Source organism: Falco naumanni, chromosome 4 (assembly GCF_017639655.2).
Source record: "Falco naumanni isolate bFalNau1 chromosome 4, bFalNau1.pat, whole genome shotgun sequence".
NCBI classification, from domain to species: Eukaryota; Metazoa; Chordata; class Aves; order Falconiformes; family Falconidae; genus Falco; species Falco naumanni.
Genome location: NC_054057.1, coordinates 37,370,349 through 37,392,646, shown reverse-complemented (window position 1 = coordinate 37,392,646; position 22,298 = coordinate 37,370,349). Strand labels below are relative to the sequence as shown.

The 22,298-nt window shown below is 35.6% G+C and overlaps 1 protein-coding gene across 9 annotated transcripts in view; it reads left to right on the top strand.

The window, feature by feature from the left end:
* AKAP9 (A-kinase anchoring protein 9) overlaps positions 1 to 22,298 on the top strand; it is a 121,357-nt gene that overhangs the window by 24,247 nt on the left and 74,812 nt on the right. For 6 of the 9 annotated variants that reach the window (XM_040592720.1, XM_040592725.1, XM_040592723.1 and 3 more), the window contains exons 2-5: positions 3,713 to 3,967; positions 11,862 to 11,906; positions 19,392 to 19,445; positions 19,840 to 20,010. In XM_040592720.1, the coding sequence (XP_040448654.1) occupies positions 3,713 to 3,967; positions 11,862 to 11,906; positions 19,392 to 19,445; positions 19,840 to 20,010 (525 nt within the window). The remainder of the gene's footprint in view (positions 1 to 3,712; positions 3,968 to 11,861; positions 11,907 to 19,391; positions 19,446 to 19,839; positions 20,011 to 22,298) is intronic. The other 3 variants (XM_040592726.1, XM_040592727.1, XM_040592728.1) reach the window with 3 other exon arrangements.

Genomic DNA, 22,298 nt, shown 5'->3' with positions numbered 1-22,298 from the left:
TTTATTGTAGTCCTGTGACTTTCGGTAAGTGTTTTTCTGTTTATAAGAGGCAACATGTCTTGTGCATCCACAGAATTTAGTGCTAACATCCAGTCATTTCCCATTTTTTTCAAACTAATGGAAAGCTGAGCAGGTGTTGTAAATAGTACTTCTGGAAATCTGAAAATAAACATGTAATTCTTCCTGCACAATTTTATTGTAGTTTCTTACACGTTAAAAGGAAACAAACATAGTTTCATTCTCAGAGTTTAGCTTAAAACTTCCATATATTTATTATAATTAAGATTTTAATTGTACACTGGGTAATTGACGGAAATAATTAGGACAGTAAACATGTACTCCATATTGTAATTTTTTAATATTGCTATAAAGTGGACATGTCTATTTCCAAAAGGATGGCTTTTTTGCCTAGAAGCAGGATTTCAAAAACCTATGAAGTGGAAATTGCACCTTGTTAGTAATTTTAGATGCAGAAGTTGAGAATCAAGGATAAGAGCCAAAATCAGCTGTTACTCAGTACCGGAAAACACTGATGGAATTTTTAACAGGATTCGGTACTGCTTGCAGAATCCAGGGTCTTACCAGCACCATGGGAAAAGCTGGAGGCAATGGGCTGGCAGACAGGTGGAGTGAAAGAAGACTTGCTGTAGGTCTGTTTTCAGGTGTACTAAAGCCTGTGGTAGAGTTGCATCATGGCAGACTCTGTTCCTGATGCTTTCCCAGGGTAAGGTGCTCGTTCTCTGTCGCTCCTTGGAGACAAATCAATGCAGAGAGCCTGTGCTGGGTGTCCTTCAGCTTCTCGTTTTGGATCCTTCCTCCTCTATAAGTAACTCATGTTTTTACGTCTTTTATTCTTGCTTGCAACTTTTGTAACTCGACAGAATTGACACTGATTTGTTTCAAAACTGCAGATTCAGAACTGATAGAAGCAGTGTAAGCTCTCCACGGGCTTAGTTTTGGCATTATCAAGCTGATGTGCCTGGAAGACAGGGTAAAGGAGCGTTTAGTTGTATCAGCTTGTATTAGTTTCACATTTTGTTCGCACTGGAAAAAATATTTTTCTGTATTTTTCTAGAAATACAAAATCTGTAAGTATTTGGCAGCTTTAATTCTACAAAATTTGTTTTCCTTTAGTTCCCATGACTGCTGGTGGACTTTTTTGTGCTTGTCATTGAAATGTAGATAGATCCTCAACTCTAGTTCCTGAGTCCCATTTTCTGAAGGAATTCAGTATCTGAGACTCCCCTGTCTTGATATGAACACCAGAGTGTATTTGGCCAGCAGTAGCTTTTGTTATCTGCTTCTCTCATTTCTAGTTTTTAAAATTTGATTAAAAATGTGAATTGGAAGCTATGTTGCATTGGTAGCTGGACAGTTCGGTGTTATATGTGTGAATGCGCAGAGTAAAAATTGCTATGATTCATGCATGCATCTGTCACTAATAGTGTAGTTATTTCCAAAATACTAGACACTCATACAGAAATTGTCAGTTGAGAATTTGTGTAATACAGAAATGTAAATTGTATTTGCATGTGTGTTTAGCTTTCATACGTGCCCATCTTCTTCATCAATGCTTAAACAGAAAAAAGTAGATTCTGCTTGTAGCTGCCGTGGTAGAGTTTAATCTGTTAATTCTGAAGAAGTGGAAGTCAACAACTTGATTTTGAAAGGAGAGAAATCTGGCAGGCCCAGATGCCTCAGCTAAAATATGCAAATACTTGAGGAGAGACACAGAGTAATTCACTTGTCCTTGAGCTACACATCTAATTTTGTAGACAAATAAAGACTGTAAAGCTGCTTTTAAAAAGCCAACTTAACTTTCCATTACAGAAGGTTTCAATCAAGTTGGGGAAGAGAGTTCTTGACCATTTGCACTACATGTCTTTCATTATTTAAAAAGAAAAAGTGAAAAAAAGCAAAATCTCTCAATAGTTACACTTGAAGTCAGGTTGTCCGCTTTATGTCATTGTGGCATTTGGACATATTCCACTTGACTTTTGGATACACTGAAATTATTTTGTTGAGGTAAATATACAGTTTTAGGAGAACATAGTGATGTAAGGAGACAACTGGAATCTTCATCCCCTCCCTATTTTTGAGATTTATTTTTTTTTTCCTTAAGCTTTGAAGTCAGGAGGAGACATCTTTTTTTTTTTTTTTTTCTTCTCCCCCCCCCCCCCCCCCCCCCCCCCCCTTCGGTTCAGAATTTGTGGATTTTTGGTGAAATAATAATTTTAAAATAGAAGAACCACCATGAAGTTGAACTTATTAGAGATGTAGTAGGGAGGAAGTAAGTATTAAATACGTAGGTGAGCATATCTGGCTCAGCAGATCTTCAGGTCCTCCTCCTGTAAACAGAGCAGGAGCCATATGCCAAGCTGTCAGTTCTCCTAAGAACGGAGAGGAGGCTGAAGAAACCCATGAAGAAATACAGATAAAGGGACAAAAGCATAAACTAGCTAGAAGTCAGAACCGATCTGTCAGTGTTGCATTTATTTAAATTGGGGCTTCTCAGCTATCTTGGGGCCAGATGAGAACTAGAGAGCAGTTCAAGTGACGGCTTGAGCTGTAACTGAACGGTGACTGGGAAAGGGGATCCGTCCTGCTTGATTTGGGTGTTCCTGCAGAAGTTGGATGGAAGCCCGGCTGTCTCGATGGGTGAATATTGTGAACAAATGTGCTATCTTTTCTATAACTTTTTCTAAAATTGCAGCAGATTTATAAAAAAATATAGTATATTTGGGTATTAGTTGATGTAAAAAGTATTCAAAGCTTTAGTGCGTTTATTTGCATGGTAAATATTTACTTTGGAGCTACATTTGTAAAACATATTTTAGCACTTTATTAAGTTTGGATTCTTCAATTGGAAAATAAATATTTTTGTTTCCAGATTTTATTGGTAGGATCTGTTTAAATTTGAATTTTAATTGGTTAAACCTGCCATGCTGTTTTTTGTATTTGAACAGAAATACTGTTCCTGTTAAGAAAAAAAAAATATTTTAAATGGATTTTCTTGTGTAAACCACTATAAAGTGATTAAAAGTGATAAGCTCTTCAAAAGGCAGTGTCTTACAGTATTTGAATAGCTTACATACTAATTGGTTTTTCAACTGTGTGCCTGGCTCACCTGTGACTTTTTGTTCATCAGCATGTTTTGCTACAAGGTGGTGTATCTTAGAATTTGCTCACTGTTTGGTCTTAGACTGTTCCTTTGTTACAGATTTTGCTGTTCCTTTAGAATGTTTTCAGTAACTTGATCTGCTTTTTGATATCTAACAAACTTTAAAAAACCACTTTATATGATAACTTGCTGGAAGAAAGGTTTGCTTTTCTCTCTGGTATAAAAGTAATTTCTGTAAATTAATTTTCAGGGATTTGTTACTCTATAATTGAAAAATGAGATCAGAGGCTATTTTATTGCGTTTGTCCTTTATAATGACATTTGTACCTTTAAGTATTTTGATTTCTAGGTATCAGTCTGTACAACAGTAACTTGATCATACGGAACTGAAAAGGAATTCATTATTAGATTGCTGTTTTACATTTAAGATTATTTTTTAAAGCAAACTATGGAAATGGGAAATTATGTACATGGAAAAATAATCTGAGTCTTGAAGCTTTATGTAGAATAGCTAGTAAGCCATTATAGAGCATGTCATTAGTGATAAAGAGGAAAACTTTCACCTTTAACAAGATTTTTGTCTTTGTACAGCTTGCCCAATTTAGGCAGCGAAAGGCACAAACTGATGGTCAGAATGGATCAAAGAAGCAGAAAAAGAAGAAGAAAACAGCAAACATCAAAGGTGAAGAATCAGTACAAGATGGGACTGATACTGATCAATCTCGAGGTGATGAAACATCCACATGCAGCAGCCGAAGGGGAGCAGCTGCTACTGCTGACTTTGCTGTTATCAGGACTTTGCATAGTGGAGAAATTATCAAACACAGCCAGGCTTACACCATTGAGGTAAGTTTGTCTCATGCTGTAAACAGTTAATTTTGAGGGGAGCAAAATGGTCCATTAATTTTCAGAGTGGAGATTTTAGATATTATTTCTGTCTGTCCTTAATATGTCCAGAGAAGGCACTTTCTACCTGCCTGCTGTGCGTGTGCTGTAATTTATGGAAAGTTTGTTGGTACTGCTGTGCTCCCTAAATTGGCAAAAATTGGTTTTGTTTTATCACTTCATTTTATGCATTTTGTTTTATTAAAAATTTACAAATTGCAGTGAATTTCTGACCACTGTAGCTATGGCTACAGCAAAATGCGGAACTAGTATCCATAATGTAAGTTGAGTCTTTCTGGTTAATGAGGAAGAGGAATGAATTTAGAAAACATTACTTAGAACTGGATGACTTAAGAGACTGATAAACAGATAGTCTACTTGTACTACTTAATGAAATATAATCCTGATTGCTAGTGGCTGAAAGTACATGCTCTGGGAAGGTTGTAAGATGCCCGGTGTGATACACACTGGCAGTGCAGTTCAGTTCTGGGTGGACATGTATTCATGTAACGTAATATGTGGTTCTAGATATGAGGGACAGAGATGCTGATGTTATTTACAGAATAGCTCATTCCATTCGTGAAAGCAGTGCCTCTAAGGACATGAGTGGCATTCTGAACAACCAGCTCAATGCAGATTCCTAGCTCTGTGCATGTGAATGCAGTCTTTTCTGAGAGATGTAATACAGATGAATGCTCTGCATTTTGACTTGTCAGTCCTGTGCTATGATAGACCCATTTTAAACTATTTTGGCTCCATTCTCTCATTTCCAGCAGCTGAGAAGTAATAGAGAAATTATGCATTTGTGTTTTTTTAAAAAATAGAAGTCATTCTGCCCCTCCACCAGGGAGACTAAATCATACATGCAAATAAAAACATGTAAAGGTCCATTTATTTCACAATTTTCAGCCTACAGTATGTCAGTACACTAGCTATTTTGAACTTTATAGATGCATGCCTTTAATATGTAGCTTTTCATACTTAGAAAGATCATGTTAGGGCTTCACAACTGTTTGTAGTAACTCACTAAAACTGTCTGTTCAACTCGGAGCTTTTCCTGGAGGAGGTAATAAATTTTTCAAAGAGTATTTAATACCACAGTGACTGTTCTCATAGGTGAAGATGAGACTTATTACCTTCTAGGAAAAGAGAGAAGTGTACTTTATGAAATGCAGTAGATTAGCTACAGCTAAAGACAGAGGACTGCTAGGGCAGAGAGCTATTCAGAGGGAATCACTTAAACTGTTGTTTTAAGATTATTATAGTCTACATAAATATGATAACTGTATGAAGAAACTTAAATACATTTTAAGGTACATCATGATTGCATGTTACAGATGGACATTGCTGATGTGCTTACTCTCAGTCGGAATAAGTATCTCTATTACAATTGGAAAAACAGGGTGTAAAGTACAGAATCATAGAATAATTTAGGTGCTCTGAGGTCATCTAGTCCGAACCTGTGCTCAAAGTAGGTCTGATTAAATTGGTTGGTACTAGCAGCCTTTGTTGGCCTTTGAATTCTAACAGTGCAAAACAGATGATTTTAAAAATGGAAAAAATCTGTGCTGCAGTTGCTACAGATTGTACAGATAGATACATTCTTAAGGTTGGGTATGATTTTTTTGAGGTCTGTCTTATTCCCAGGAGCACTCAACTTATGTTTAAATAAATAAATATAGAGATGCAGAGGGGTTTTTTGCTTGTTGGGTTTTCTTGTTGTTTTTTTTTAAATGTAGTTTTAAAGAATAAGCATGGTAACCAGTGTTTATTTGTAATTTGACTCTCCTGAATTACTCATGTCTTAGTGATTTCTAAAACTGTTCACTTCCACTAAAATAACACTGCTCCCAACTGAGAGAGCAATTTGCTTTGTTACATGTTGTTTGTGGCTTGCTTATTCATGACAAATAAGTATATGATACTTTGGAGTTGGAAGGTGATTGCTAAAGTCTCTATCTGTGCATTATGAATGAAAGAGGAAAAATTCTGAAACAGTGAATCTCACAACTTCCTGTTTTTAGTCCTATAAGTGGCATGATTTGGACAGAGAGCCTGTATTACAGTAATTGGTTTAGAACTTGCTTAGCTGAAATGGCAGCCAATGTAATAGACAGTTTCAGACTAATCTCTGCGATGGAGAATTACAGACAGCTTCTTCGAGCTGTTTGCTTTTTTCACCCAACATTAAATCTTTGTAGGCTGCTGTGTCAGGAGAGTAAGGCAAGATTACTGGAAGCATCATGAAGGATTGTTTTCTAGCTAAATTTTGTTTCCACTTATTTCATCTTTTACTGGGATTCATATTTAGAATTGTTCCTTCTGTACCACAGAATAGAGCATCTGACTATACTGCTTGTCTTATCTAAAAATCCCACCTGGGCTCTTCTGTGATAGTTTTGTTGATAGAAGTGTATCTCCCTGAAGCTTTTCTAGTATGTTCTTTTAGTCCCTATTGGGAATTATTGCCTGGGAGCTTATTGCCCACCTGAAGTTAGAGGAATTCCTGTTCAGAGAGGGTAAAAGTCTGTTCAGAGAATTCAATGTTATTTTTTGCAGTCATCCCTTTCAGGTTTTTTCTCTCTGTCTTCCTAAGGGTGGGTTCCTCACTTCCCCTGTAATCTCTCATGTTACAGAAACTAATTGGAAGAACTCTGGAAGAACTATCATTGTTTTGTACTGTCCTTATCCATTCCGTTTTACCTTCTGTCTGAACTTACTTGTAATCTCTATAAGGTTTTCCATCCTCTGTCAGAGGAACAGTTAATTTACAAGATTTATTAAGAGAAATGCCAGTTGGTATTTCTTGGTTAAAGTCTCAGCGTCTTAATTTGTTTCATGTTGAATGCTTTTTGTCTTGATCTTACAAAGAGAATAATATGTTGTACTTCTAGTTCCTTTTGGTTTTTGTCTTTATTCTGTCGCACTCTGTTATCTTTTGGTCTTGACATCTATAGTTTCCTCTTCCATATAGTAGTAAAAATAATCGTAGAAGACACAGCCCAGGAAATAAATTGGATCAATGGAACTCTTGGTTTAGGGATTGCTTATTTTTGTTACTTCCTGCAATTAAAAATGGAAGAAAGCAAAAGCCACTTCCAAGGTAAATAACTGATGAGATCACCTTCTCTAAGAAGTCTTGAAATGATGCATTGGAGCAGACTGCTTTGGAAGGATGTACCAATGCCAGGAAAGCAAAAGAAATTAACTTGTGGCACAGTAAAATTGTCCTTGAGTCACCTGGTAGTAAAAGCTATTACACAAAGCTTCTTAGAAAAGAAAAGTTCAAAGTTCTGCGGTGAAGAATACCTGCTAATTGACTAAGGTTGGATTAGTAACTTGTCTTTTGTTTTTCACAGGACAAATCCGTTTGGTGATAGTTTTAGAATAACTTAACTGTTTGCTCAAACAGGTGATAAAGCTTCATGTTCATTGTTTCATTTCTATAACTTATTCCAGTTAGTGCCTGAGATTTGACAGGCAAAGAACTTAGAGTGAGAAGGGAGACACTGGGTAGGATTCTTGGGAAGAACTAAGAAAATGACAGAAATACAATAACATAACCAGTGCAGAGACACAGAGAGGTTGCCTCATTGAGGAAGAGTGTAGGTGGTGAAAGTGGGTAAGGCATTCCTATGATACACACATGAAAGCAAAGAGCAGCCAAAGGCTTTGACTAGAGAAGAGCTATTCTAAGAAGTACAATGTGATGAAGGATTTGGAAGAAAAGGGTGGGTAAATAAAATGTAGGGACGATTAGCCCAGTCACTTCAGACAATGTAGCATCCCTTGAAAAATATTTTTAAATTGGAGAGTAAAGATAAAAAAATGTTTGGAAATAGTCTGTTCAATAGTAAAGTCAGTGCCCCAAGAGAAGATAATAGATTCTCAGCAGCATATGGTTCTGACTGAAATCAGTCATCTTCCCTTTCACCATCTGGCCAAAAGATTGCCAGAATATCTTGCCATTTTACTTTGATGCATGAGACAACCTCTGGTATGCTGCCTTCCTTTCTCTGTGTAAATACTGATCTGTAATAGATTTACTGACATGGAAGTTACCTGCATTGAAGATGGTCTTGCCAGATTTACAGAGTATTTAGTTTTAATTTAAACATTTATAAGGCCATATTATCAAAGAATAGAAACCTAATTAAATTATGATGTTTTCTGATACAGGAAATTTATACAGTGAGGAGTGGGGTAACTCACTGCAGGTTATATGCATATTTGGCCATGGTTTATCTCCACTGAGATGTGCTCTATTTAAATCTGATTGTAGTCAGATGGTTTGGGTCATAAATTACCAGGGAATACATTCCTTTAAATTGAATGATTTTTGGATTAAGAACTAAAAAAGGCATGGCAAGTCAATATTTTAGAATAGCACACCATATTCAGAATGTTCTGCAAATATTAAAGATCCATAAAGTTCAGAATGACCTAAAGAGAGGGTTTCATGACTGGGATTTTCAGATTACATTCTCTTGGCCTCTCTTCCTAGTCATGGACCTCTTCCTTAGTCTCACTCAGGTTGTGATCATCTATGGATCTCTAGTGACCCATGTGAAACTGGCCAAGCTAAAATAACTTGGTTTTGCTTCTGACACTGGCTATTGTGCATTCAGGAATGAATCCAGAATTTTGGAGTTCCATTTTTGTAACAGTTTACACTGAGGTCATAAAAAAGGTCAAAGAATCTACTTCAGGTAGAATTCTGTTCCATGAATACTCGGTCTTGGTTCTTGCCCTTTAATACTCTCATCCATTGCAGCTGCAGTAGTTTAATACTGGATGTCCGTTCTTGCCAAACATTTTGTTACATATGAAAGTCTTCTAAAGAAACAGAAAAATAACTTTTCAGTTCTTGTGGCCAGTTTCATATATGAGTTCTTTTGTGAACGCTGTGATAATGTTGGGTATACCAAAGAACACAACTTCTGAGCAATGCTTAACTGCGTACAGAAGCAAGTTACTCTGGAATGAAACTTCTGTGTTCCACAGCCTGATTAATCCCTTTTTTGTATCATCTTGCAGTATTTCCTTGTGCAGAATGTATACAGATGAAAGTGTGTTAAATTTTCTGAATCCTTAAGTGTTATCACTAAAGGTACTATGTGCAGAGTTGATGGAGATAGTTAAAATACAGAGTAAACATCTCAAAGACTATAGGCAACTATCAACCTCGTTTTCAGTAAAGAATTAAAACATCTTGCCAGAAGAGAACTGTTTGTAGCAAGAGAATGTTCTGGGGGGTGGATGGTAGAATACATGCAAACTAACAGCCTGAAGTCAGTGTAACAGATAGCTATTTCAAATTCCATAAATACAGTGTGGGTATATATGAACTTTTTGAAGCAGTTCCTTTTAAACTGGACCCCTGTGGTTTGGACAGCTGATCCGTATAGAACATAATTAATTCTGTTGACCAAAGAACAACTAAAGCATACAGAATGGATGGCTAATGGAAGGTACTGGATTTTGAAATAAGGTTGATCAGGTCTTAGGCACAGCTGTTAGGAGGGCAGGATGAGTGCCTGTAAATTGTTGGCTACTTGTAATGTTATTGAGTCTGGCAGCAAAAAACCAGCATTAAGTCTTACAGTTTAATGTGTGACCTCACAGAATTTAAGTCTTTTAAATTGATTTTTAGCAGGGTTTGGATGAACCCCTTAGCATAAAAATCAGATCCATGTAACTTGAGTTCATTTAGCCATCTTTCTGTACTTACCTTCAATAAATCCCTTAGCAAAAATACTTGATCCTAACAGCCAAAAAAATATCTAGATCCAGGATTGAAGGAGATATTTTAGAATATTTATGCTGCTAACAGGTATTGCACACCTAGACTGATGGAACACTATGGGTTTTGATAATTTTTAAAAAACTATTTTAGAGGTTCTTTTTCTTTAGATTGGTATTTAGAAAAGACCAGCAATATATTAATTTTTAAAGCATCTGGCCAAATTATCATTAAAAAAATAGAGAATTATTTTCAGTAATCACCTTTCTGTGAGATCATATTTTCTCACTCTAACCTAATGTGTTCGATCTACAAGTTCTTTGCCTTTTACTGTAATTATGTACTAGGCTTGTGTTTATCCCAGGATCTAAACATTCATTTGTCATCTTATAAACAAGGAGATGTTTATATAATTCAAAAACATTACAAGGAAAAACTATATAAGAAGTCAGACTACTTGTCCTTGTTTTTTGCATGTTGAAGTACCTGCATTTCATGCACCATATAAAGAACTTAAAGAATTAAATATGTACATTTATAGGAATACTTCTAATATTTCTTTGTGAAGTCTTCTGAATTGGAACAAACAATGAAAAATTGTAGTGTGATAAAGCCATACATTTGTCATGTATATAAGTATATATGTATATAAGTAACAATGTGGTTTTCCCTGATTTTATTATTCCTTCCAGAGAACTTTGTCCTAGAACAAGGACACAGATGACAAATACAATGTAAAATTTGTGTGTGTATATGCTTATATACACAGTTATACATATAAGTGTATATAATAGGAATACAATATATATTTATATAAAAATTAAATATTGTGAAGTACTAATTGTATATTCCACAGCAGAAACACTTTTGTCACCCTGTGGTTTTAAACCATAGTTTTGATTTCTGTTTTAGCTTGACTTATTTTTAAGGTGGACCACTGTATGAATTTTAGCTTCCACGTTTGTATTTTTAATTAGGTTTGAGTACTCTGTACATAATACCCTCTTTTTAGGTTAATTGCACTGTGGAGCTGCATACTGGATTCAAAATAGGTACAATCGATGATGTTGGGACTATAAAAACTGCAGACGTCCAATAGGTCTGAGTGGCAGATTTCTTTAAAAAAAAATACAAAACAAAACGCAGCTGACAGTTCCAAATTTTACTCATGTCTACTGATATAAAACTGACTATGTTCCTTTGAAAATAAGACTGACAGAATTAAGTGCGAAATGAAAACTGATTTAATGTGAGGCTGGTTAATGTGTTAAATGAATTTTGGAAAAGCCTATTATGTACACTTCATTTTTGCTAAAGTAGTTTTAACTCAAAATTATGCCTTTTGAGTTCAAAAGGGTACGTACTTACTCCACAGTAGGGCACATTTTGTAGATAATTTGATTTTGCATATTTTCCTACTAACATCTTGATTCTCAAGCCTGATATATTGTATATAGGTCATCAAGATACTCTGTATTTAAATCAAGTGTCCTTCATGGCACGTTTATGCTCACTTTGTTAAGACTTTGTTCCTTTAATTGCTCTGATTTATTAGATCACAAGATGTCCTTGATCTTCCTGGTCACTTTTACTTTTCCTTGGTTTCCATGGAAGCTGAAGGGGAATATGAGTGTTTGTTTTAAAACTCTAGTCAACATCAAAAGTCTTGCCTGTATGAAAATGACGTTCGATAGATGATGATGATGTTTTTAAGCCAGCAATGTTGCTAATTGGGTAAAATAGCTCTACCAGAGAAAAGTCCTTTTCTTGGTACTCCTTACTACTTTAAAAAAAATAACACAAGTAAAATTTCCAAATATTATTTAGTACCTGTACATTGTATTTTTATTAGAAGACTTTGTCAGATAATTATGATGTTTCCATGATCATAGTATAGCAAAGTAACTTTTTTTTTTAAGCTGGGATTTCAAGAAAGTGAAGGTGGCCTTTGAGATATAGATATAGATATATAGATATAGATATATTCTAATCAAATTCATGTATACCTTACTATTTTCAAATACTGTCTGCATTCTCAGAAACGGATGGAAAATGTCTTCTTTAATATTGTTAGAGTGCCATCATTGTAAATATTTTAATATTTTATTTTAGCCGGAAAGTGAAATTTCCACCACAGTAGAAGATTACAGTTCTGAGGTAAGACTGAAGTAATGTTTTTCCTAACTTTTCTTTCAACTTTTCTTTTGCGTGTTTACTGCAATGCTGTGCATTGTTTTCAAAAAGAGAAGGAAAGAAAGAGCAGACATGATATTAGAGAAAGCTGTTTCATGTTATTACTGGTATCATTCATGTACCATTAAAGCAAGCGTTGTGTTGACTACATAATGGGATGGCTACTATAATCAATAATGCAGTAGATATATGAACTGTTGTAACAATGTCATCATTATGGTTGTATTAATGCTTCGTGTTGCCATTGGAGTTGTGGCTGTGCATAAGCTCTACTAAATTTCTGTGGGCAACTATTTAACAAGTTGATTATGTTTTAATGAGTTCCAAAGCAGCTGTTGCTCAGTGACTGGCTTGGCATCAGTCTGCTGATGGGAGGTGGTGACGTGAGCTTTTGCATCCCTTGTTTAGGGGCTTTGTTTTGTTTTCTTTCACTTATTAAGCTGTCTTTATCTCAGCCCGTGAATTTTTCTTGCTTTTAGCCTTCTGATTCCTCTGTCCTGCTGGTAGGTGGAGTGAGTGAGTGACTGGAAGGGGTGCCTAGCTGTGGGCAGGGGTCAGGCCACCACACATTGGCATCTACTGCTCGTTTCTGTAACATCGAAGGCTGGTAGCATATACGGAACTTTGGTCATGCCAAATAAAACAGTTTGTATGTTTGTGAGGAGTAAACTACCTCACTCATAACTATGGGTCAAGAACATGCTTGCAAGAAATAGCCATGGAATATCTGATTACAGTAAATATTGTTTCTAGTTTAAAAAAGTAATTTTTTGTGTCTCAATTGCTTTCTGTGGTGACAATCTGGGTCCTGTTTTGCAGATCTTTGTGCTAAACGGTTCTGCAGAACACACTCCAGAATCTTAAGCTTAGCAACAAGTAAGAGGGGGTGTACTAACCAAATGAGCCTCTGTTGCTGAAGTAACTTTGGTGTAGAATACTTCATTTGTCTCTTGATTTAGCCTTTTAGAAGAGAGAGTGACTGCATCTTGGAACAACTATTTGTTCCATACTAGTATTACACATGCTTATTGTGAAGCCTAAGGGAATGTACACACGAGACAATGTGTCCCTGACCTGTCACACCGTATGGCAGAAAAGTAAAACCATTACTGCAGTGGGAGTCTAGACATGCCCTGAAAACTGGAACAACTTTTCTTTCCCAGCTCAGCTGCTCTGTCTTCACTTGCTCCTTCTCCCAGCCTATTCCCTTGACTTTTTTCCTGTGCCCTGTTTTTTTTGTAAATCCTTCCCTTCTCTGTAATAGCTCCTGTCAGTCTTCCCTTGCCCATCTCCTTTTCCTCTTGCTTGGTTTCTTATCTCAGTCTTACACTTTTTTAGTCTGTTTCCGTTCTTCGTTTTCCTTTCTCAGTCATTCTGAAGCCCAGTTTCTTTCCCAGCCTTTCCAGCTTCATCCAAGCATTGTTCTTCCTTCTTCTTTTAATATTTTTTTTCTCCCTTTCCCTTGAAAACCTCTTCTGCTTTATTCCCTCTTCTTATATTGGGGTCCTTCTACTGTTCAGCTCAACTTGTCCTAGGTGAAAGCGGCAGTTTTTCTTTCCAGCCTCCCTCATCAAATCCCAGGTGCACTTTCTTCCATAGATTTGGTCTCAGCCTTTTAAGTTGAATTCTTTGCCTGTCCCTCTCTTCCCCAGTCTGACTTTTTCTCTCCCACTGTCCTTTCTTCCTCCTGTCCTTGTTGATAAGTACCCTCACTTTCTTCTGGTGTGTTGGGAGGGAGGCACTTGGGAGTACAGGGAAAACATCCCCATCCCCTGACAGTCGTTATTGGCTACTTTGAAAATACAGAATACTGAACCATATGGACCCTTGGTATGGTCAGTTGTGATCGTTTAGGGTGTGTTTTTTGTGATGCAGATTTTTTTAAAAAGCCAACACCCCACCCCACCCCCCAAAAAAAAAACCCAACAAAACAAATCCAAACCTTGAGACCAGCACTTTTGGAATTGAAAATTCCAGTCCAGCTGCTGGGGCGTGCTGCAAGTGAAGGAAAGAAAAAACATTTTTATGCAGGGATAGGTGCAAGGGGTTGAAGGAAAAATATAATCAGTTTAAAGATTTTGTATTTTTCATAGATAAAATGTGGTTTATAGGAATTAAAGTAGCAAAGGACAAAAAGGGTCCAAGTTTGCTTTATGTATGGTAAGATGATAGGGTGGTATGTGCACGCAGTTTGCCACTGAGAGTGTAGCAAATGGACTTTTGAACAACTGCCTGTGACCTTACTGCACCTTTTTAGAATATGCATCACCATGGTATGTGATTACTATTAAATGAAATATGCAGTATGTGAAGAATGAACCCATGAAAACAGTTGACAGTGGCATTGATGTTCATGTATTTTTACAAGTGAGAGGTATTACATATGTAACTAAGTAAGACTAAGAAATTTTGATCACTTCTGAGGTGGTAGGAAGCAGTGCTGAAGACTGATTGCAAAAGCTTAAGAAACACATCTTTGCATGAGGAGGTGGAATACAGAAAAGATCTGTCATAGTGCCTCATGATAATTGTGGATATATTCTGATTTTAAGTGTTTTGTTGTTAGTATCATTTGAATTCAGAGCTTTTATTTTAAAATGAATTCCCACATCTAAACACTTGACTTTACCCCGCTTCAGTCTTTAAAGATTTCTGTAGGTGACTACAGAATATATTAGGGAGCAATTTTTCAGCTACTAAAGACAACAGAATTACATCCAGACTGCCTTCTGAATGTGCCTTTTACAAAATGGCAGATTTCCTCAAAACTGAAGATTTTTTTCAAAAATGCAATGATAGGTGCATTTCTAGGCACTTCTTATTCTCATTCATGCAAAAAGACTTTTTACCTCCCTCAGAGTTCTTTTCTAAGACATAAGCAGGCAACACAAAACTTGTGAATAGTAACATGATGATAGTAACGTGATACTGGATCTGGTGAAGAACAAACTCAAGTGGTGAGAGTTATTATCTTAATAAGCTCTTTTAAATTCCAGTTCATTACAGTCGGTTGGTATCTGCAGTGAGGAAACAGGGTGTTTAGGAATGTGTATATTTTAGGAACTGAATTTTCTATATTTTTCATGTCAGCTGTAATGTTATTTTTATTATTAAAAGCTCTAATTAAATTCACGTCCACCCTGTAAATAAAGTGATCTGAGGCCTTTTTGGTTGAAGAAGATGAGAATAAGTTGAATTCCATCTGTAACAACATAATTCTGAAGTTGCATGAAATGTTGCTGTGCTTACGTTTTTCAGATACATGGCCTCCATTTCAGAATACTAAGAAATGACCCATTTGTAGAAACACAGGCTTGTTGATTCATCTTTCCCTTCGTTGGTTAGAACATTGGTATTCTTTTTAGTGGTTTTTGTCAGAAATTATGTTGAAAGCAAGGCTGTCATGCTTCAAAGTGAAATAGGTAATAAATAATTTGTTTTGTTGCAGTTGATAAAATAAGTCAGATGTTTATAATTCTTCAGCCCCTTCTTTTGGGGAATTGGATAAAATTCAGTGATGAGTATTGTGCTTTTTAGGAAATTTACCAGACACACAATGATAAGCCAATACGAAACTTGTAGGAACCAGTGAATGTTTATATAGGAATTCTTGTCTTGAAGGAATTTTATTGTAAATACAGTCTCTTGTTCAGGGGTTTTTTTTGCCACCTTTCTAAATACATACATTATCAAAGGTAGTAGCCAAACTGGAGACTGATAAATCCATCATGTGGCCAGCTTGCCTTTTGTAACAAATCACTTACTTTGACCAAGGATGACACCTACCTGCATAGTCTTACATTAAATGATAATGGTGATTAGCTATTTAAGGTTATGGTCTCAACTCGGAACTAAGGGAAGCTAGGCTTTTTCCAACAGCTAGTATTTGTGGGGTTTTTTATAACTGTAAGGTGAAATTGCCCCCATATATTTTCTGTATGCCTCAGTTTTACAGTATGACTGAAAGACTGTTTCACCTGGTTATTTCCCCCCCCCCCCTTACTGACTCTCTTCCCAATATTTTTTAATGTTAATGAAATTCTATACCTCAACCTTAACCACTACATGAAGAAATCCTTTATTGTGTGCTATTAATATATTAAGAAGTGTATTAAACCATGATATTTTAAAAAGCCATTAGTTTTTATTCTTCAGAAGTTATTAACTGTAGTTAGATGATTGTAATTATTTTCATCACAAACTGAGAATGTTTTTTGTTTATGGAGTATTAAAAAAACCCAACAAAACACAAAAATCCCACAACTGAAATTCATTTTCCCAAGTAACCCTAATTGCTATGTTTCATACAGTCAGTTGTGACATAACTAGGTAATTGAGGAGAGGCTAAGAACAGTGACAAGCAGTGTTGCTGGTCTGCGTATTAATTTTTGTGAAGGAGTCAGATGTCTAAAAGTTAAAAGAAAAGGGGGGTGGGGGGAATGAAAACATGAGGTAAAATTGTTAATCCATTCAAAGATACTTCTGTATGTTTCTACTATGAAATCAAAGCACTTGATTAATCGGAAGTCTTCTTGCCTGTCTGTAATAAGTTGTATTGAGGGCATTTTTTATATTTGCCAGTGACTGAACAGTATGCTGAGCATGAATTAGCTATCGATAAAGGGAGATCTCTGTAGTACTGGCATTAATGTTATAAGTAGTCGCACATTACATATTATTGCTACTCTTTCTGGGGTACAGTTTCAAGTCTTCCAAGGTCTAAGGAACATTAAAAGAGGTACAGTGACTTCGTAAGTGTAATCCTGCCCCCTGGTGGCAGTTGTCATGAATTGCTGCCTTAATTCAGTTTTGGAACTTGGGTTTTCTTTGTGTTCTTCTGGAAGATAATTTGTTTTAAACATATGTATTTACTGATGCAATATAAATAATACCTTTATTTTTAGCCAATATACTACAAATTTTATTTTACTTTGTATTAGTAAATACTGTTTCTGTGAATTATTTTGAAAATACAAACAAGGAAGAAAAAATCAGAATGTCCGTTGAATGACTTCTATAACCTTTGCTTGTTTCCTGTCTGTTGTTCACCAGAACAGTTGCTCCTGGGCAGCTAATGTGTTGTAAAATCTAATTTTTTCTTACTTTGTTTATGCAATTGTATCTAGAGCTCTGGTTACTCCTTGATTCCATTACCTTAAAATCCGATGCAGTTTGATTGTTTCTTTACACCTTTGATTGTTTGCTGGGGTATGTAACTAAGCGCATCATAAGGATGTTTCAGCATTAAAGGTGAACTGCAAAGCTTTAAAAGAAAAAAAATTCTAAGAATCTACATCAGTAGTATTTATGGGCTTGCAGAAGATCTCTATATGGGTAAACTACTGGGGCCATGACAGAAAACACAGAAGTTCAGTAGGCCTTGTGTAAACAGATGTTAATGCTGAAGCTGACATCTGGATTACAGTCTTCATATATTGCAGATAAGTGAAAAAATAATTTTAAATTAAGATGTTTTGAAGGTAGTAACTCAGCCCCAACTGTCTTGTCTGTTCTGACATAGAAGGATTCTTGTCGTGCTAGAAGTTGCCAGGCTGCTCTTGAGTCTCCCATGTGCACAGCACCCTGCTGCTGTGGTCTGGCTGCTTTTTCCATGGATTACAGTGCAGTTTGTTGTCTTGTTGTGTTTCAGTTTGCACTTTAAGAGAAGGCATAAGGCATTTGAAAGGAGAAGGTACCAGATGAGAAATAGCATGGACTATTGTATTACTGTGGTTCATTTCTGTGATCTCTAAGAGTTAGGCTCCTGTGAAACGAGGCAGGATTTCTGAAGTTCCAGGCAGTTGTTTTGAATGAATATAGCAAAATCCCTTTTGTAAGTGAAAGGTCTTTTGTAGAAATTTCAGCTGCTGAGGAGTCTGGAACATTTAATGAGATAAAGCTTTTATGTCTTTCCTAGCAGCACTTGTTATAAAGCAACTAAGAGTCTTTGTTGTACACAGAAATGGTTCACAGGAAGAGAAGCATGTCCACTGTGGTAGATTACAAGAATCCTATACTACATCTTTATCAATTAAGCCTAAATAAAATGGGAGTTAAAAAAAAAGGAAAAGTGTTTCAAAATAGAGTTTCTGTTAAACTACTAGTGTTATTAATCTGGGACATGCCCCAAAATCTGAATAAAGACGTTGGTGCCAGGCGTTGTGTAGATGCTTGTATGTCTGAATGTAGAGCGAACATCTGGCAATACACAAGCGATGTGCAGTGCCTCTGTGAGTTGCCTGGACTGCTGTTTACTGCAATTTTCTTAATTCTTTCCAAAGTAAAGTAATAATCTGCCTGTGTTGTCTTCCTTTTTACTGGAAGTCAGAAATTGAAAGGGCACTGTGTCAGCTCTGCAAATTCTTGTCTAATGCAAGTTTATTCATTCTCTTAATACAAACTTGATGACTATATCGATCCCATTTCTAACTGTGCTTATTACTTTGCTCAGGCGTAATAGTCCTTTGTAAGTAAGCCCTAATCTAGACTATGGCAAAAGTCTGAGCAGTATAGCTTCTTTCTTTCATGGAAACATAGTATTCGGGTCTGAAACACTGTGATGCATGCCTTTCAGTCTCAAGTAGCGTTATTTTGTTTCAGGCTCTGATGTAATAGAAAGCTCTGAGGGGGAATACAGCTATTACTGCGTTCTCATTTTAAAACATTGGTCTGCTCCTTTAAAAGCCTGCCTGTCTGTTTTATGGTTACCCAGAAGTACACAACATAATTCTTTTCATTTGGAGGTGGTTTTTTGACCTGTAACTGCCACTTGGGCTTCTGCTTGCCTATTGGAGATTTGTCCTTACTGGTTTGCACAGTGTGTAGAACCAAAATTCTCACAGAAGCTGAAAGGGATTGCAGTGTGAGGTGGGTGAAAGAGGATTTTCCCAAAATGTCTTATGTTAAATGCATAATTTTTTGCCTTGTTCTTTCAATTTTAAGAAATTCCTTCAAATTGAGGATAAGAGTCTTATGATACTGCCTTTCATCTACTATTGAGAGATTGCTGACTTTCAGAAAGAGTAAATCTTGGGGGCGTATAAATAACGTTTAGAATGCATAACTATGTTTAGTAATATAGAGAAATATTAAACAATTTAAAATGCAATAGTACTGCATACTTCATTTTAATAATTTTAAGTATAAAGCTTTGCATTGACCTTTAAATCTGAATCCCTCTGCTTTCTTTAGATGTTTAAATTCAAAATATGGGGTTTGGTTTTAGACAGTAGTATCCATTTTTGCGGTTTTGGGTGTTTTACCTGTTACATATGCTTACTTTGATGCAATTTACTATATATAAAGCTACTTTGTATTTCAAATGAAATTTTTGTAGCATAAAAATTCCTGTTGGTCTGCAGGAATCCCCACAAAAGATTCAAATGAATGGAAAATAGAAATCAAGGTTTATTTCAAATAATAATGTATTTAGAAATTGTCTTTATACAGGTAAATGGTTGCAGTTTTGTGACAAGAACAGCTATACCTGCAGACTTAATCAGGGTACAGTATTGCAAATTGAATGATAATACTAATGGTAAATACTAAAAACCTCAAAACAATTTGTTCTGCACAAAACCTATGTTGCTGACTAATACTTTATTTTGCATGCTCTGCTCTGCATCTACATTATTTATTATCATATAGTGTGTCATTAAACTTGAAATTAAAAACAAATTACTACTTCTATTAAGGCTAAGATTATAAAGCAGAAATGGTAGAAACGCTTTATGTTAGTGCTTCTGAGATGTGAATTATACTAACAAAAGAGGTTACCATGGCAATAAGATCTTTGATGCTGTCTTGTATGTTAATGTTCTAAGGTGGCATTTGATATTTTAGTTTACTGTGATAAAGCATAAAAAAATGGCATGTTAAGGAACTTGGATTGATTTAGGAAGAAGAATTTGGAATTGGAGAGATTTGTTCTGAGTATGGAATGCAGCACTCTCACATGCAACTAGAGGTGATGGAGGATGAATTGGCTGGGAAACAACAAGAAATTGAAGAGCTAAACAGAGAGCTAGAAGAAATGAGGGCAGCATATGGTACAGAAGGATTGCAACAGGTATAATTACCTTATGTTGCTTTCTGCTTGCTACTTGGTTACATGCAAAATTGCAGAGCATCACCTGAAAGAGTTCACACTTAATGGCAGCTGTTCCCAATGCAGTCAGTGTGTTATACAGAATTACACATAATTTCTTTCAATCAATACTATGCACTCTGTTTCTTTGAATGGCATTTCCATTGTGTGTCTTGCTTCTCTGTATTTTGTGACTAAAATTCCAGTTGTCTTTGAAGAGACTTTCTTCAAATCAGGAATGCAAAGACAATTTTCTTCCAGGAGAGCCCTAATTCTTCTCTAGTTGTGCAAAGACTGCGTTTCTTTCATACCTTTCTGTTGCTCCAAGATAAAAAAACCTCAGGTTTTACTTCCTAAGAAATAATATAACTAGTTGATCCTTGAACAAAAAAGATATTTGTATGTCAGACTTCACGGTCTGGAATACAAGGCAGCTGTGTCAGAATGTTTCAATAAACATCTTGGGATTACAGGGAAGTATTTTGTACTTTAGAAATGCCATTGGAATTTAAAGTTAGATTGTAAAGTAAAGAATATTCTTCCAGTTCAAGCAAGTGTGGCAATGCACTGGAAGCAGTGCTTTGTCATGCTTCATGTCTTACTTCTCTCTTTTAATTTGGATTAAAGTCACATCATTGTGTTTTTCTATTTGTTGCAAACTACTACAGAAATTGTTCTAATATTCAGTCATTTTCGCAATCATTATTATTGCACAGTTATAATTTTTTCTGCTTTCATTTGTATTTTTTCTGTGAAAATGGATGTTGTATTTTTCCACCATACTAGACTGATCTTGTTGGTTGCCCTGGAGGAGGTGGTTTACCATTCCTTTGTCTGTTGGTGAATTTCTGCTGTTGCATTTTAAGTCAAACTCAGCTTCTGATTAGTGTGTCTTTTGTCTGTGTTGCTAAACATAATAGTAATAATTACAGCGTAATAAAGAACATAAACATAATTCTAGCTTCTCACAATTGTGACTACTGCTAGATTTTCCTGAAAAAGCTGAAAGTGGAAATATTTGCATTTTTTAAATGATTGTTTACTATTTAAAAATAAATTAAAATATATTAAAGCAAAGCAGGCTGTGGTACAATAATATCTTAATAGTTGCAGCATGTTTTTTTATGATAGTAGTACAGTGCATATTATCTCAGTTGAGAAATGCATATAGTTTGTTTTTCAGAAGAAACAAAAGAATTGTAAAAGGGGAGTGTGGAAGATACCTTGTTGCTTTAGTTCTGCCTGTTGTTTATAGAAAAAGATTAAATTAAAAAAGTTGAAAATTATCATAACAGTGTGTGGATTGGAACAGAGATATTTATTAATTCAATTTCTTTGAACAGATGCAAAAGGAAAGGTATGACATACTTAAGTGTCTGATCTGTTCCTAATTTTCTCTATTATAACAAACATCTAGTATTTCTACTAGGTCTGTGCTTTTAAAGTAGGAGTTCACTCTTGTGAAAAGAACTTTACAGGAATTTCCTCAAATTCTTTGCATAGTTTGGCTTGTTTAAGGGACTTCTGTTTTTTGTATCCCACTGAATAATGTCCCTATCCTCTAAATCAGTAAGATTTATCTGGAAGCATTACAATTTTAACTTCGAGACTCAGCGTATAACCTGGAGAAGCTTCTTTTGGGGAACAGTTTGGGAACAAACCATCAGTCATCCTCTATAACTGTTTTAAGAAATTTGCAATATGTAGAGATGAAGATTCCACTAGTCTTTAAATAAGTTCAAATAGACATTTAACCAAGTAACACATGTATTTATGTAATTGCACGTAAAATAGTTGGAATTAGTATTGTGGAATTCCTGTCGGCCTGATTGTAATCCTACAAAAAGTTAAACAGTTGCAAAGGATTTTTTTCTGTACTTTTGTCATTTCTTCATCATTACAAATTACAAAAGATTCATCTGTTAGGTACACTGTGTAAGTTTTGCAGCTTGAGCTGATTTTCTCATGTAGTTATGAATAATTTCTCAGGGTTCACAATGTAGAGTACTGCATGGTATCTATTACATACTTTTAGTATGATGAATGCAATTTATTGCATTTTCAGTGAAAGGTGATATAACTTGCATTTATTGTGGGAAAAGTGTGTGGACATGAGTAGTTGTACAAAATTGCTGAAACACTATTAGGTAGATACTCTGGCTTCCTTTATGATGGTTTGTTTATGTGGCCACACTTTTTAGTTTAAAAGCAAGTTAAATACATAGCAATTAACCTTCTTAAAGGTTCAGATTTTGTTCTTTGATAAAGAG